This window comes from Buceros rhinoceros, unplaced genomic scaffold (genome assembly GCF_000710305.1).
Source record: "Buceros rhinoceros silvestris isolate BGI_N320 unplaced genomic scaffold, ASM71030v1 scaffold18861, whole genome shotgun sequence".
NCBI lineage: Eukaryota > Metazoa > Chordata > Aves > Bucerotiformes > Bucerotidae > Buceros > Buceros rhinoceros.
In genome coordinates, this window is record NW_010396171.1 from 14,347 (window position 1) to 29,457 (window position 15,111).

Sequence of the window (15,111 nt, forward strand, 5' to 3'; positions counted from 1 at the left end):
TAGACAAGCGCAGAGTAAAAGGTAATGAGAAATTGACCATTGTTCTGAAGTATCTGCTTGGGAACTACATAAATCCTCTTTATTGATCCAGGTATTACAGTGACAATTCCTACTCAAAAATCCAGGTTATTTATAGTATCATATAATTTCTTTAAGCTTATTGCGTATTTTTACAAAACTGAAACAAAAACTGGAAGTCCTTTTCTTAACTTTCAAGAGGAATTAATCTTGCAGGGGACTAGATATTTTATGTCTAATCTTTGCTTCCTGCTGTTTTGATTCTAATGCCTTTCTTTGCTCACACTTAGTCATACATTCAGTATTACCATAAGAGAGCAAAAAAGTCATACTCTGGTCCCCTGATGAGACAGAATAACACTTTCTGATAAACCTGAACTCATTGAAGCTACATCTAACGAGACAGTCTCAGGAATGCATCCAAGGCTCAGTATCCTACCTCCACATACTTGTTTTCATGGAAAGACATTTCAGACTTCCGGGGGAAAGGAAGCCACTATGAATTCTGGACTTATTTAGCACTTGTACCAGCAGAAGAGGAGATCTCCAGATATTTCTCAGAATCTTTCAGTACATCTTTCCACATTTATTTGAGATGCAGTCTTACATTTCTTAGAGAATTGATTGTTAGTTTGCTTTTAAAATCCTGAATAATAGCAGGCAGATATAACCAGCTGATCCAGAAACGTTGGCAGTTTTTTGGTGGTTTGATGTGCTGGAGGTTTTGTGGTATTTGGTGGTGGTTTTATGGTGCATTTTTCAGATACAAACAACTAAAAGGGATGTATAGATGGATAGATGCACGGAAGGGCTATCGAATTTCCATCCGTGGATACTTTCAAAATTGAATTTTACAAAGACTTGAGCAATATTGTGTACTTTTCAAGTTAGAGGTTTGAGAAGGAGGTTGGACTAGAAGCCTCATGATCTCCTCCAAACTCATTTTTCCTGTGATGCCATGGAAAATTTGAGAATGCTCTCCAGCATCATGCTGCTGTGCAATTCGCTGCCTGCTAGACAGCTGGGCTGTGTGGATGCTCATTCCTGTTCAGTCAGTACTGTCCACAGTGTGTATATCACACTGAAGGATTCACTGCCATCAAACTCAGGGTTAAACCTGTGACTTCCTACCTAGCTCTTTTTTAGCATCAATACTAACATCACTGTAGTTCTCTCCCCAACACATGTACAAATTAGTGGTGATGGGGTAATCCATCTGTTCTGAAAAATGGTCTCTAAAGAGAAGAAATATTTACTACATTCCTCTGTTGCTGAGAAATTCTACCAAACTGGAAGAAAATAATTTCTTTACCCAATGTTGTTTCTCTGAAATCAACCAGTAAGGATGCTTTCTTTTTTTGAAAAAGAAGACAACTTCCCATATCTTTCCTTCAGTTTGCATTAGGCAAAGGAACTGTGTAAACATCATCAAATCAAAGAGATTAAATACATCCGAAAGAAATACTGTAAGATGTTTGTCTTTCACCTTTGGGTGAAAGGCAACCAGAAATACAAAATCCTATTTAAAGTGTAGTGAGATGATCAGTCCCATATTCTTGCTCAGATCATGTGGCTCTGATCAAGAAAAAATAAAGTTGCTTGTTTTGCAGATATGAGCAGTGAAGAAAATAACCTGAGATGTGTAAATTTTCTAATAGTTATGTCACCAGACTAGAAATACTTCAGAACTCTATAAGCTGGACCGTTAATCCGGTTCATAAAGACTGAATGTCAGGTTGTTAAATGTCCATGTTTGCAGAAGCTTTTTTCAAAATTTTGTTAATTTCTTTGTCATTTTCTGCCATACTCCACACATGTACTTTGTCTCATATTTGTAATGCATTTCTCATTTCTACTGCTTTTTGCTCTGCTGCTCATCCCAGAAATCACTATATTCCCAATCTGATGTGGGGTTTACTGCATACACACGAAAAACAATTAGACTCAGACTCAGATCACAACACAGCAATCTGATTATAAGTGACACCTTATGTTTTAGCTGCTCATTCACTTTCAACTCTTGTACATTATTTGAATTCTCACCAGCTGACTGGTACAATTTTGAACATTTTCAGCTTACACTGCACTACAGAACTGTAAAGCCATTGGGTACAGGCATGAAAGTTACAGTGATATATGAGACTGCCAACATAATGGCAAAAGCCTGCAAGTTTGAAGCTTATTCTCTATGCTTGTGTCCTGAGAGAAAATCACTGCAGTGCTGAGGGCCATATTTTGTAGGTTTAACTGTTAATTAAGTGTTGTATAGGTCTCACTCTGGTTCCCCGCACAGGGGAAGCTTTTACTCTTTGAGCTAGGTGAACTATTTACAACAGAAATATTTATTTTATAAATTTTTTCAACTGTACTCCTTTTTCACCATTAGCTCTTCACAATTTCTAGAAACTTCTTTGAATGTTGTATGTAAAGCATCAAGTGCTATGAATACAAATTACATTCTATAAGCACTTCCAAGTATTCATAATCTGAATTTCAGCTTTGAAAGAAAAATGTTTGGGTTCCTAGGACTACTAAAAAAGAAAACCAGAAATAAGCAAAAAACCCCTTCTCAGTCTCCACCATTCTCACCTGGTGAAGCAGGCACTTGCTAGGACTAAGCAGTTCATTACCCCTTTACTCAATAATGTCTTCCTTACTCATAGATACCTCTGCAATAATATATCACACGGTTTAGAGCTCTACACGTTTCCTCCTCTACCTTAGGCTGCTACATAACAGAAAGTTTTCTTACTTCCCTCCTAGAGTCTGTGTGGCTAGGTCCACTCTCTGAAATGCTTATTCAGCCTATTGTTTTCCAGTCTCATGGGAAAACAGAAAATTAGGATGAGAGCGCATTTAACAGCATAACACTAAAACATGGAGCACAATCTGTTTCTTCCCAATGACTTTTCTGACACCCTGTAAACCTCCTGTTCACTCTGAAATCCTCACATTTTTTACCTCTCATGACTTCCAACAACTGAATGTATCCAGGCTCTCCATGAGGACTACAGGTTATATAATTCCTTGTTGAAAACTAAATTGCTGTTGGGCCATCAAGTTTCATGAAAGGACGACTTCCAGCAATAATATGTGTTCTCTTAATAGAAATTATTTTTCTATGACTGTCAGCATATGGATTAGTTTCCACAAAATATTACACAAAGCACACTGAAAATATTACTGAAATAAAATGCTGTAGCCACTGCTTAATTATTTTCTTAAGGAGAAACAATGGATATCAGTTTGCAGAAGGGTGGTATGTATAATCATGCTTGAATGATGCAGGAGGAACCCAAGAATGTTCATCAGTGGAGACACAGTTTTCAGTGTAAAATACAACTTTCTGTAAAACAAACAAACAAAGAAAACTTATCTGAACTCTTATTATATCATTTCCTGAGTGGAGAAAAAGGATGTTATCTGTGCGCTCTTCTCCACAATGTAAACATTTGGTGTAGCATTTCTTGGGACTAAATCCAGTCCCCTTTGTCATGCAAAGCTAGTTAGCAGACATTGGTTGCAGTGCAAGTACTTTATGGGGTTATTTGAATCCAGATGTGGGAAATGAAAATGAAAACTAAAACTAGAACAAATCACTTTGAAAATTTAGGAAAATATAACAGTTTCTTTTGCTTTATTTTAAATGTCTTTCATTTTTCTTTCTGTTCTCAGCTAGAATTCAGTTTGTGATAGCAAAGCACTTGCATCATTATGCGTTCATTTGACCATCATTATAACTTAAGGGGAAGTAATGTCTCAAAATTAATAGATTCTGTTTATGACACATTAGGCTTTCAAAAAGCTCAACTCACCTTATTTTTTTCATCCATCTTTAAGTGATAAAATATATACAGAAACTGTGGAAAAACTTGAAAAGCAGTTGTTCAGGCAATCACAGGTTTGTAAAATAATAGTTTTCTTTCCTATCTGATAGTAGCACACTGCCTGAAATGAAATGGTTCTTACCAGAATCTGAATCAAAACACTTTCAAATAAACTGTTAATTAATTAATTAAGCAAAACAAAAGCATTCATGAGGATGGGACAGAAAGAGAGAATAATGCAGTCATCTGCTCTGGTCAGATATTAGGCTGGATATATACAACATGGGCTGAAAATTTCCTGGTTGTTTTGTAAATTATAAAAAAGTACCAGCAGATGTTATGACAGTCTAAATCAAGCTCATTTATCATCAACTGTTTCTTTTATTTAAGGAAGAAATATTATATACAATAAAATAAATGACTGCTGTTTCAGTTGAAAGAAGAGGTTTGGAAAATATCCATTAAAAACCTACAGCATTTGATGATTCATACTTGACCTTTTTCTGCAAAGATTAATTGTATCTCCCACTCTGTGCTGCAATGACATTTTACCTAACAATTTCCTGCCTTTATTTGCTATAATGGGTTATACTGGGTTGCTTCAGCTTGAAATAGTTAAGACCTGAAACTGCAGAAATTGAAAGGAAGCCAGTGCTGACTGGAAGACTGTAAAAGCTGTCTTTGTACAAAGACTATGAAACTACATCTACCCCTCTTAGATGATAGGCTCTTGGCCACCTCCACCACTTTGCCATGGAGCTTACCTGGCAGGAGGCTTGGATAATCCCCTGCCTTGAGTAACCTGTAAAATAACCATGTGCTTGTTAGTTGCAACAAGACCCCTTGGTTGTGTGAAGGAGGGAGGTCATACGCGTTGCCAAAATAATCTGTTTTTTGATAAATATAGGAAACTTATTTCTCAACGATGTCAAAAGAGACTGAGGTATTCTCTGGCATGTAAAATGCGTACCAACTGCACAAGAATACAGGTATACCAGCGTACTTGAAAATAGGTCCAAAACTGATCAGATGTGTGGCTGGAAATATGGGACTCTTGGAGCTTATTTTAAGGGTGATTCAACTGGTTTTGTGTTGCTGCCAACTATATAAATTGTATTTCAGTTTTTAAAAAATGCGTATCTTTTATTTTCATATTGTTAAAACTGCCAGCTTGTGACATTTAGCAGAAGGAATTGTGTCAATGCTGCCATCAGTGAAAGTTCCATTAAAAAAGAAAGAAATGACAAAAAGACACACCCGTCCCAAACATAAAACCTGTTTTATAATTCAAAAAACAGACTGTTATGAAGAGCAGGGAACTGACTTTTTTGCTGTTAAAAAAAAAATTACTTTGAAAGTAAAAAAAATCAAGGCTAGACTTAGACAACACAAAGAACCAAGTAAGATACAAAAAAAGGACCCATTCCAGAATAATCCGTCCTTTTAGCATCTGTTATCTATGCTACCTGCCTTCTGTCTTACTGGCTGTTTATTCCAAACTTCAGAAATCGCATGAATAAACCGCAAATCTATGTGTTCATAAGCACCATGAGTGAGTCTGTATATCAATATCTACCACTGAATAGCTGTCCCACATTCATCTGATGAATAGGAATTTGACATGCCGGTACTGGACTGTAAGTAGTTCTTTGGGAGAGCACAGAAAAAGAACAGTTTTATTTTGTATACATTGAGGAGAATCTTTCCCTGAATATATGGGATGTAATGAGAACTCTCTAGAGGAACACCTACCAGATTTTTATCTTGACTGCTGCCCTCATACCCTGAATGCTTTCTCTATTCATGTAATGAAACAGGTTACCTGTGCTCATACCTTCTATGTATGTGTCATCTCCACACAGACTCCATTCAAATAAGCATCTGAAATTGTGGAAGGAGAAGAAAGGGAATTCTGGAAAGTATTACATATGCCCTCTGAAGAGAAGGCTGACATTTTTATTTTGTTCAATTCACTGGTTTAATTTTTGTGAAGTGAGGGGTGGAGTGGGTGGGTGGGTGGGGGTAGGAGGGGAAGGAAGGAGCAGTTGTGTTGCAATGCTAATGAGCACATTTACAAGACTCTGAAGAGACTGTGCTTCAGCTTGCATTTCTAACCATTTTGGAAGGTGGGTGGGGGTAGGAGGGGAAGGAAGGAGCAGTTGTGTTGCAATGCTAATGAGCACATTTACAAGACTCTGAAGAGACTGTGCTTCAGCTTGCATTTCTAACCATTTTGGAAGATGTCTTAGTTGCAGTTGCACAAAAAGCACTGTCAAGACTTTTGTATTTTCCCATTTAGAATACTATGACATTATTTGAAGAGAGACTACTCCTGCAGCAGAGAAGCCAGTATCAGTATTGTATAATTCAGCAGCTAGACTCATTTTGCAGTGTGATTACAAAACCCATCACAGTGAATTATACAGCAAGTTAAATTGGTTTCCACCTTCTGCAAAGCCTGAATATTATCTTGCACAAATAGTGTACAAATGTAGAAAAAATACAAGTCCAACTAATCTGAACGATAGACTACAGAAAGCTTCCACTGCTCACTCCATCAATACCCCCTGTCTGCTGCTAATGACACCTGCTACATTCTGAAAGCAAACTCTAATAATGGTGAATACTCCCATTTTCTTTTCCCTTTTACTAACCTTTAATTTACTAGGACATCCTGCTACTGCTAAAAACTTTCCAAATCTGAAAAACAATTTTTTTTTAGTAATGTCTTTCACTTTTCTTGATCAGAAATACTTGTGAATGTGTGTTGCTACTGAATATTCTTCCTATTAACTAAAAGACTTCCTGTGATAGGTTTTTGAATTGCTTCTAGTCATGCTTTAATTTTAGGCAGCACTTGAACTTGTTCTAGTAACAATAGAATCCTCTGACTACATCTGAAAAATAAGCCATTTGCATACAGTTGTTTGTTTCTTTTGATTTTTTTTTTTTTTGTTCTTCCGTTTTTTAAAACACAAAAAGGATGATAAGAGAGAAGGAAGAGAGCTTGGTGAACTTAACTATCCTGGCCTACCTGCTTGTTTCCAGTCACTGAACCCACGTGCTGAAACCAGCTGAAAAAGAGCTGTGTGGTCTTAATGAACTTACTTCCTAACATTATGTTCACACTATTATAGCTCAGGAGAGGTGAAATGGTGGAGTGAGGAGCAGGGGAAAGGAGAGAAACAGTGAAATAGCTCAATTAAGAATGAAATTATATCCCAAGACAATCAGATACAAAATGAGACTACCCACCAAGGTTTCCTGCAGATGGACAGAGCTTGGAAAAGCTTTGAAAGCCCATTTAGCCATTTCTAGAATTCAATGACCATGGAGGCTGTTAAAAAAATTCCTCACACACATATGTAGGTACATGCAACTGCATGGATATAGTAGTTATTTTTCTCTGTATATTAAAATCTGTTGATCCACCTCCAGCAGAGCTGTGCAAAAAAAGTTATTTCGACATTCTATCTTGTTCTCCAGACCAAGAATTGTTACTGCTGCGCTGCGACAGAATTGATGGTATTTGGAGTTGCCATAGTGTTAAATGTTTCTCCTGTGATCAGCAACTGCTGATTTAAATGAAAATCTTCAGCCATTTTCTCTCCTATATACTTCAAAATAATATCAAGTTCATCATAGACAAAAAGGTATAAATGATACCAGATGAAAAATGTATTGTGTCCAAATGAACTTTCCATGATTTGATTTCAAGGTCACAACGCACAAATAGCATATGCTTTCAGTCACTGCAAAGGACAGAACATGTTGAAGACCTTCAGTCACAGGGGTTATAATTAGTAAACGTGTACACACGTTCATGTTGAAATGACTGAGCTGGATTTTGTGTCTGGCCAATGACCAGACCAAAACTTTAGAATCCCAGCCTTTCTGTGTGGGACGATTTACTTCAGCAGTTCTGACTGAGTATGAGACATAGCTAGGTGAAGCCATGCCAGAATCAATGGGACTCTAAGGCACGTGGCATTTGAAAAAGATTTTGAGAATTTAATTCTCAAATTTATCAGTATTAATAATTCTAATTTAATGCATTTTCCTTGGCACTTACAATGAGTCAATTGCTCATTAAATGTTGTTGAGAAAGATGAATTACCATTTTACATGCTTAAAAAGGATGTTCGCTAAAATGTCTAAATCTAGATGTGACATGTAAAATGGTAAGATTCTAAGCCTCCTAAATACAATTGTTATAAAAAAATTATACCAAATTAATTTCATTATCAAAAAAGGATCATTGGAAAACTCAATGATCAACATTTAACCCTCTAACGTGTATTGATACAGATTTTATATTCAAGTTACACAGAATTAGTTTGTGGAATGAGTAATTTCCCTTTGGTGGGGTAGCAACGACTTCAAGAAATAGCATGTTCCTATTGACAGATCACAAATTCATAAATTTTTTCCTCCTGTTTGCACTGTAGATATTCATGTTTAAAACCTGTGTAAATGCACTATTTACAGCTCTGCCCACCAGTAGTAGCTACCATCTCTTTTTGACTAACAATGATGAGATTTCTGTCATGCTTTGCCTCTCCTACAGTGCCAGTGATGGGATTTTTTTTCCTGGAAATCTTATTACTGAATGCGCTGTCATCGTCTCAGATGGAACTTTCAATCAAAAAGGCAATGAGAAGATTATCCATTTGTAAGTTTTCCTACAAAAGAGCTTTTCAAAATTCTACAGTATATACTGTAACTCATAGTCAGATTTACTTGCCCTACATGCTTATGTGACTTAGAGACAATAATGTGATCCATATCTCACAGCACCTTCCTTTGCTCCCAGGATTGGGATGTAGACAAGAAATGGCCTCCGTCTGTTTCGAATCAGACTTTTCCATTTATACTGCTATTAGCTTTGGCATGGCACTTCAGATCATCCTGGCACTTGGTGCAAGTGATTGGTAACGATGTGTTTAGCTGTTATTACAGTCTGCTACGCAAACATGTTAGATTTCATTGAAATCTTGATGACTGCTTCCTATCTTTAGATGACTCCACTGTTTAGTTTAGAGTATTACCAAAACTGCTAGATAAATTTATTCAGAGGCAATTTTTTTTTAATGCAGTGTAACTTAAATGATTTGGATACTTCATTAATTTCAATAAAATCTTTATAATACATACAGAAGTGGAGTTAGTATATTAGTTGTCTGCAAAGTATAGTCATTAAAACCAGCCATGCCACAGCTAAAGCAAAGTAAATGTTTCCATTTTGAAATATAGGCAAAATTGTGTTTGATGCATTATGACATTTTTGTTTGCAGAGCAAACATTACTGAGGAGCTTAAAGAGACTGGATTGTTTTTACTAGCAGTACTTCAACAAAGAAAGTGTGAGGTTATTTTGCAGCTAGGTGCAGTGAATTAGACACACGTAACTCCTGTGGTCACAGGCTGCTGCATATCTAATTCTGCAAACACTGTCAAAAATTGCTTCAAACATTATGCTTTTTTATTTTGACTGTATTCAACTAATAAATAAATGATTTCGAAGGAACTACATTCCTCAACAAACTATGAAGTTACTCAGGCAGATTCCTTTCTGCAGTGTACAGGTAAACTGAAAGAAAAGCAATAACAAGAAAAGTATTTATAAAAATATATTTCACAAAGTAGGAAACAATACAGGAGTTTCTCTGAATACAATACACAGAGTAAATAAACAAACAATAATAGAGCTTCAAAACAAAGTAGAAAATTAAAATGATTTGCATGTAATACGTAGTTTTATTATACAATTGCTACTTCTAAATGGCAAGTTTGCATTACAAATTGAGTATGCTTGCAGCTTCTAGTGTGGTTCTTTCTCTGTGTGCAAGAGCCCTGGTGCATCACTATGAATATTATAGAAAAGAAATGCTAATAACATAAGCAGTAAAATTATGTACACACTGGTTCCTGCTCTAATACAGTGGAGAACTATAAGCATGTTTTTTACTGTACTGTGTTATGTGTGGATTTCTAAAAGTCTATAGTTTAAATATTCACATGAACCAGTTTACTTCCAGCTGTTTGTGCTTGTATTAAAATCACCAGGTACTAGATTTATGAAGAATATATAAAACTGTCAAAAGTTTTCTCTGGGAAAGTTTTATTCCTGCCAGCATTCTCTTAAAATTCAGCTCCTACTGCTTTAATCTGAAACAATTTGTCATTTTTCTTTTCAAAATGTACATTATTAAACATTCATTATATATAGAAAAAAATCTAATGGATATAATTTAGTTTTCTTCATAATCTTACTTTATAGATTATCAGTCTTAATAAATAAAAGCAGTAATGGACATCAATAAAATATTTATTTCAAAGATTAAACAAATAAATTTGATCTTTAGCAATAAAATCAGCAATTCTTTCATATCGGTAAGTCCATCCCCTTTCACAGTTTTTTCTTTCAGAAGATGAAGCACAGGATTGATCCTTCTTCTAGGAAAAGATCCTTTTGTATAAGCAAGGTTTTGTAGCCCTGCCTCTGAATCTCTGCACATTAGTAGGATTTATTACCCATCACTGGAATGGATTAAGAACATGTGAATATTTTAAGGCTTGACACAATATTTAAAGATGATATTCAGTCTGTGGCTACGTGGCCAACAATTACTGTATGTACAATGTATGGTCACTGCACAGTAGAAGCCAGTAGGAATTTACAATGCTATTTCTACTCAGCATTGCTAAGAAGACCAAGATATTGCTTTTAACATTTCTGTGGCAGGATCTTTGTTGGCAATGCAGAAACAAACGATTAGCTTTACGCATACCGGCAGGAGCTGCTGTTCAACAGCAAAATCCCTGCAAGTCCATTTTCTAAGAAAGCACCAATTTCGTTTTGTTCTTTTCAATTCACTGAAGATAATCAAAGATCCAAATCTCCATCTTCAGAGTGGCCAAGTGAATATCAAATATCCAAAGACTTCTAGACACTCCACATACTTTACTTCACACTCCACAAGACTTAACCTCCTAACATATACTTTTTTTTTTGGTTCAACATTACAATGTAGTTGATTTTTTAGATGACTGGCGCTAAACTTGCCTCTAAAACAAAAAGCCACATTAGTTTTTGCTAACAACAGTGGCCCTAAAATATTACATGTTCATTAAGTCAACAGCGAAGAAGTTTGTAATCCACTGTCAAGTTTCTTTGTCACTTTCTCCAACTGAGTAGAGTTCTCCAAGTCTTTTAAAGCGAGGACCCCATTCACTGAGGTAGTCAAAATTCTGATCTGAGTCTGATGCAGAGGACTCCAATGAGCTAAGGGAACCAGCCGCTGACCCTCTTCCTTCATAGCCGTAAATTTGGATAGAGTCATATGGTGGAGCTGTGGGATCATTATCAGCTTCATGAAGCCTTACATTAATAAATTCATCAACATCAACACCATTAGGAACAGGCGCAAGACCCTGCCTGGGCATAAATTGCAGATCAGGTTTAATATCCTTACGAGGCAAAAATCCATTAATTCCATCTGGATTTTGCAAAGTTGCTATGTCAAAAGCTTCAGTATCTTCTTCTCCGCCTCCCTCATCATCATAGCGAATAATATTTTCCCTCACATCTTCATCATCTTTGATGATTAGCGGCTCATTCTTATGTCGTCGTAGTGTTACAAACAGCACCACAATGACTGCAAAGAAAGCATCACAGGCTGATTAGGTAAAAAAATTCCAATCAAAGCACTACATGTTAAGTACAGTTGTGGAAGATGATAGGTTGCATTTTGTGAAAGTAAGAGTAATAAAAGTAGTGAAAAGCTAAAAGACCTATAATTTCAACACCATTCAAGTGATGAAAATTTGATCAGAAGCTCTGGTTAGTTCTCTATCATCATAGAGTTTTCTATCATCATATTTACATCTGAAGCTCAATTTTATATAAGCAATAAGATTTTGCATACTTCCATTTTAGAGCCTTGAATTCTGACAACTTCTTCCCTTTGGACAAGTTAGAAATGCAGTTAAGCTTTCATCAGTCACTGAACATAGTCTATAATGATTCACATTAAGGATGGAGTTTGTAAAAATTAAAGGGTGTTTTCCTGGAAACATAGGCCTGATGGTAGGATGGAATTGGTGTCTTTTTTTTAATGGGTTGTAACAGACTTGCACTATATAACTGCAAAGTGAATGAGACAGTAAGGGAGAAAGAGCGAGCTTAGATACATCAGTTTCTTGGACAGATGCATAAAAAGCTCTAAACTGGTTACACTTATTTTTGCAGCTTAATGCTGAAGTCTCAGTTACTGATACAAAGCCTTTTCCTTCTCTGTTCTCTCCCTTGCCTGATGTTATATACAAATTTTGTATGTTTTCTTAAAATATGCAGTACTTCCTTTCTTGTGGAACTGGAACTTTTTTTGTAGAATCCAGAACAAACTCATACAAGTCTTAGAAGGTACATGAAATCCATTTTCCATCATGTACAGTACGTACTTTGTTCACCTTGCTGCTTATCTGATTGATTTTTGGTTTTGCTTATTATGTAATTTGTGTGTAAGACTACTTCAGACTGGGGCTTTGCTTCCATACGCTTTTGTTCGATTGTTAGTACGTAGGGATGCACACTGACAGGTCTTTCACATTACATTGTATTGGATTGCGTATCCTTCTATGTGACTTCTTTGCTTACTTACAGACACTCAGGAATCAGGAAAAGTTTGAACACCAGACTGTGAAATGAATACGTACCTAGCAGCAAAATTATGCATGCTAATATTGCGATGAGGGCTCCCATACTGAGTCCAATGGGAAGTACGTATGCTTCAACGTTACAGGACTGGACAATGCCATCACTGCTGCAACCACAGACTCGAATAGTGAGAGTGCTAGTGCTGCTCATGGGGGGATTCCCGTTATCACTTATTATGATTGGAAGTAGATACACTTCTTGCTTCTGCCGGCTGAATCCGCTATGCTTTGCCAGGATGCTGAGAGTATTATCTGGAAAAGGGAAAATTTGCATTGTTTCACCATGTAGAAAAACTGCTAAACCCACAGCTTTTTCTCAATGTATTCAGAAAACCTCTGTACAAACACTTATGCACTTTATTATACTCATTATACCAACAGCATGTGACACAGAAGTCCTTCCTCTTTCTGTATGGCTGCCTATGCCCCAAATGAAGAGTGCAACATTCGCGTTTTCTTGTGTTACGTGGAATGACAATAATGGCAACCCTTCACTTCTCTGCATACATCCCTAGAGATGTTTTCCCAACATGATTCATGACTTTTTCAAGTCACAGAGTCATAAAAATTCAACCAGAAAAACAGAGAAATTTAACATTTAAAGTAATCCAGACTTAATAAAACACATTCATCAATTAAAACACATGCTCCATGCATTGTAAGTGCAAATTGCAAAGGATTTCACCCTACTATAAAAGATTCTTGGTTTCTTTTAATGACCAATATAAAGACAAACAAAGGAAAAGCTGAATGTATTAAGTTATAGGCCTAATTTTTGTCAATCTAAACATTTATTTGGCCTTGATAATGAAAACAGAACAAACCAAAACAGAATGTGTCTCCTATGAAGGCAGAGAGGAAATTAGTCTAGGACATTCTTAGCTCTGCACACATATGCAGATACTTCATTTTAGAAACAGAGGCATGGTGAGTACATGGCGTCCTACCCAGGTATGAAGTTACTTAACGGCTCTTATAACACACGTACTACTATCCACTAAACTGGTAACTGTGGTCAGAAAAACACAGGTAGTACAAAAGTGAAGATGGGGGGATGAGGGATTTGCACAAATACAGTTGCAACTTCTTTCCTCTTCACAACAGTTTAACACCATTTCAGTAAAGTGCTAAGTTGAACTTACAGGATGCCAACAGAGGCCCTCTTAGCCACCTACGTTTAGCCTCAGGGTTAAACACAACAAGGATTACTGTTGCTGTGCCAGTATTAGGAGTCAGTTCATTTTCTGAAAAATATAGACATTTGCCTTTCATATGTATATAAAGAAGAACATGTAACTCATGAATTACACGTGCTTTTTTTGGTCCTCTTTCGCACACACAGTTAAACCTCTGATACTCAGTTCATCATCTTATTCTTTATGTTGTTCTTAGTAAGGAGGCATATTAATAAGGAATAAAGACAGTTAAAGAATATAACGATTACAGAATAAAATATTTCTAAACTTTATCACATCCTGAACCTATATCAAGATACCAATCAGTAGATAACTCCTATGGTTAATTCATTACTGACAGAACAAAAGATGAAGAAAGATTATTTGATATTTAAGCACATGGAGTAATTGTCTCATATAAGAGAAGAACGAAAGCTTGTTTTCCCATTCAGTAACTAAGAAATTCAAGTTCATGTAGTCTCCTTCTGGAGTTCAGCGTCTTTGATTTTTGCAGTCTACCTGTGCATCCCTTCCTTGGTGGAATCACCTACCGATAACACTTAGGTTCATACTACAGAGATTCTTACTATAATTTGTATTGCAGTTTATGTAACCATTTCAGCATTTTTCTTAGTGTTTAGGGTATATTACATGAAGATCAACCTAAAAATCAGCTACTTTATAAAGCAGTCTAAATATGGTCATTTTATCTTTGCAGAACAAGAAGTAGTCCTAATGATTTTTCTTTCCACCAATCCTGAGTTTTATCTATTCAAGTTAGAAACAGTTACATCAAAACTGATGGTACCCTGGAGCTAAATAAATAGTCCAGTCCTTCCTTGTGCCCTTTTTAAAATTAAAGGAAGCGTGTGTTTACTGAAGATAAATTTCAGGTATAAACTCTTAAGAATTCTGACAATGCAAATCGGACCAAACTCCTTGATGATACGCAGTGTTAGATGTGCCACTATAATGCATTGGAAAAGTCAAGTACGTTTGAAGTCAACAATTAGCAGACATTCAGAATTAAGCAAGCACTGCACTCCTCCTTCTTGGTTGAATGTGTCAAAGATTTAAACACACGTGCACAAGCTAAACCACTTCCACTGTCATACTTGCTCTCTAGCTGAACTGCAAGGAACAAAGGGAAGCGTTATGTCAGTAAAATAATACTGTAGCTAAGTTTTCCTGAGTATTGGTGTGTATAGCTTTACCAAAGTAGGAGTCACTGCCACACCTATCGCCGTGTGTGTGAGGTATTGATAGCATTCTTTGCCTCCTCCGTATTTGCCTCCCCATCCCCCATTTTCAAACACTGAAAAAGAAATCTGTCTGCCCACTTGGCTTTCTCCTGCAACATTAAAATATTTCAGC

The 15,111-nt window shown here is 36.3% G+C and overlaps 1 protein-coding gene across 1 annotated transcript in view; it reads right to left on the reverse strand.

Moving 5' to 3' along the window:
* Positions 1-9,461: 9,461 nt before the first annotated feature.
* Positions 9,462-15,111, reverse strand: part of CDH8 (cadherin 8, type 2) — a 144,856-nt gene continuing 139,206 nt past the window's right edge. The window contains exons 11-12 of the mRNA XM_010145833.1: positions 12,563-12,814; positions 9,462-11,502 (exon numbers count right to left, since the gene is read on the reverse strand). Of these exons, the coding sequence (XP_010144135.1) occupies positions 11,009-11,502; positions 12,563-12,814 (746 nt within the window). The 3' untranslated portion in view covers positions 9,462-11,008. The remainder of the gene's footprint in view (positions 11,503-12,562; positions 12,815-15,111) is intronic.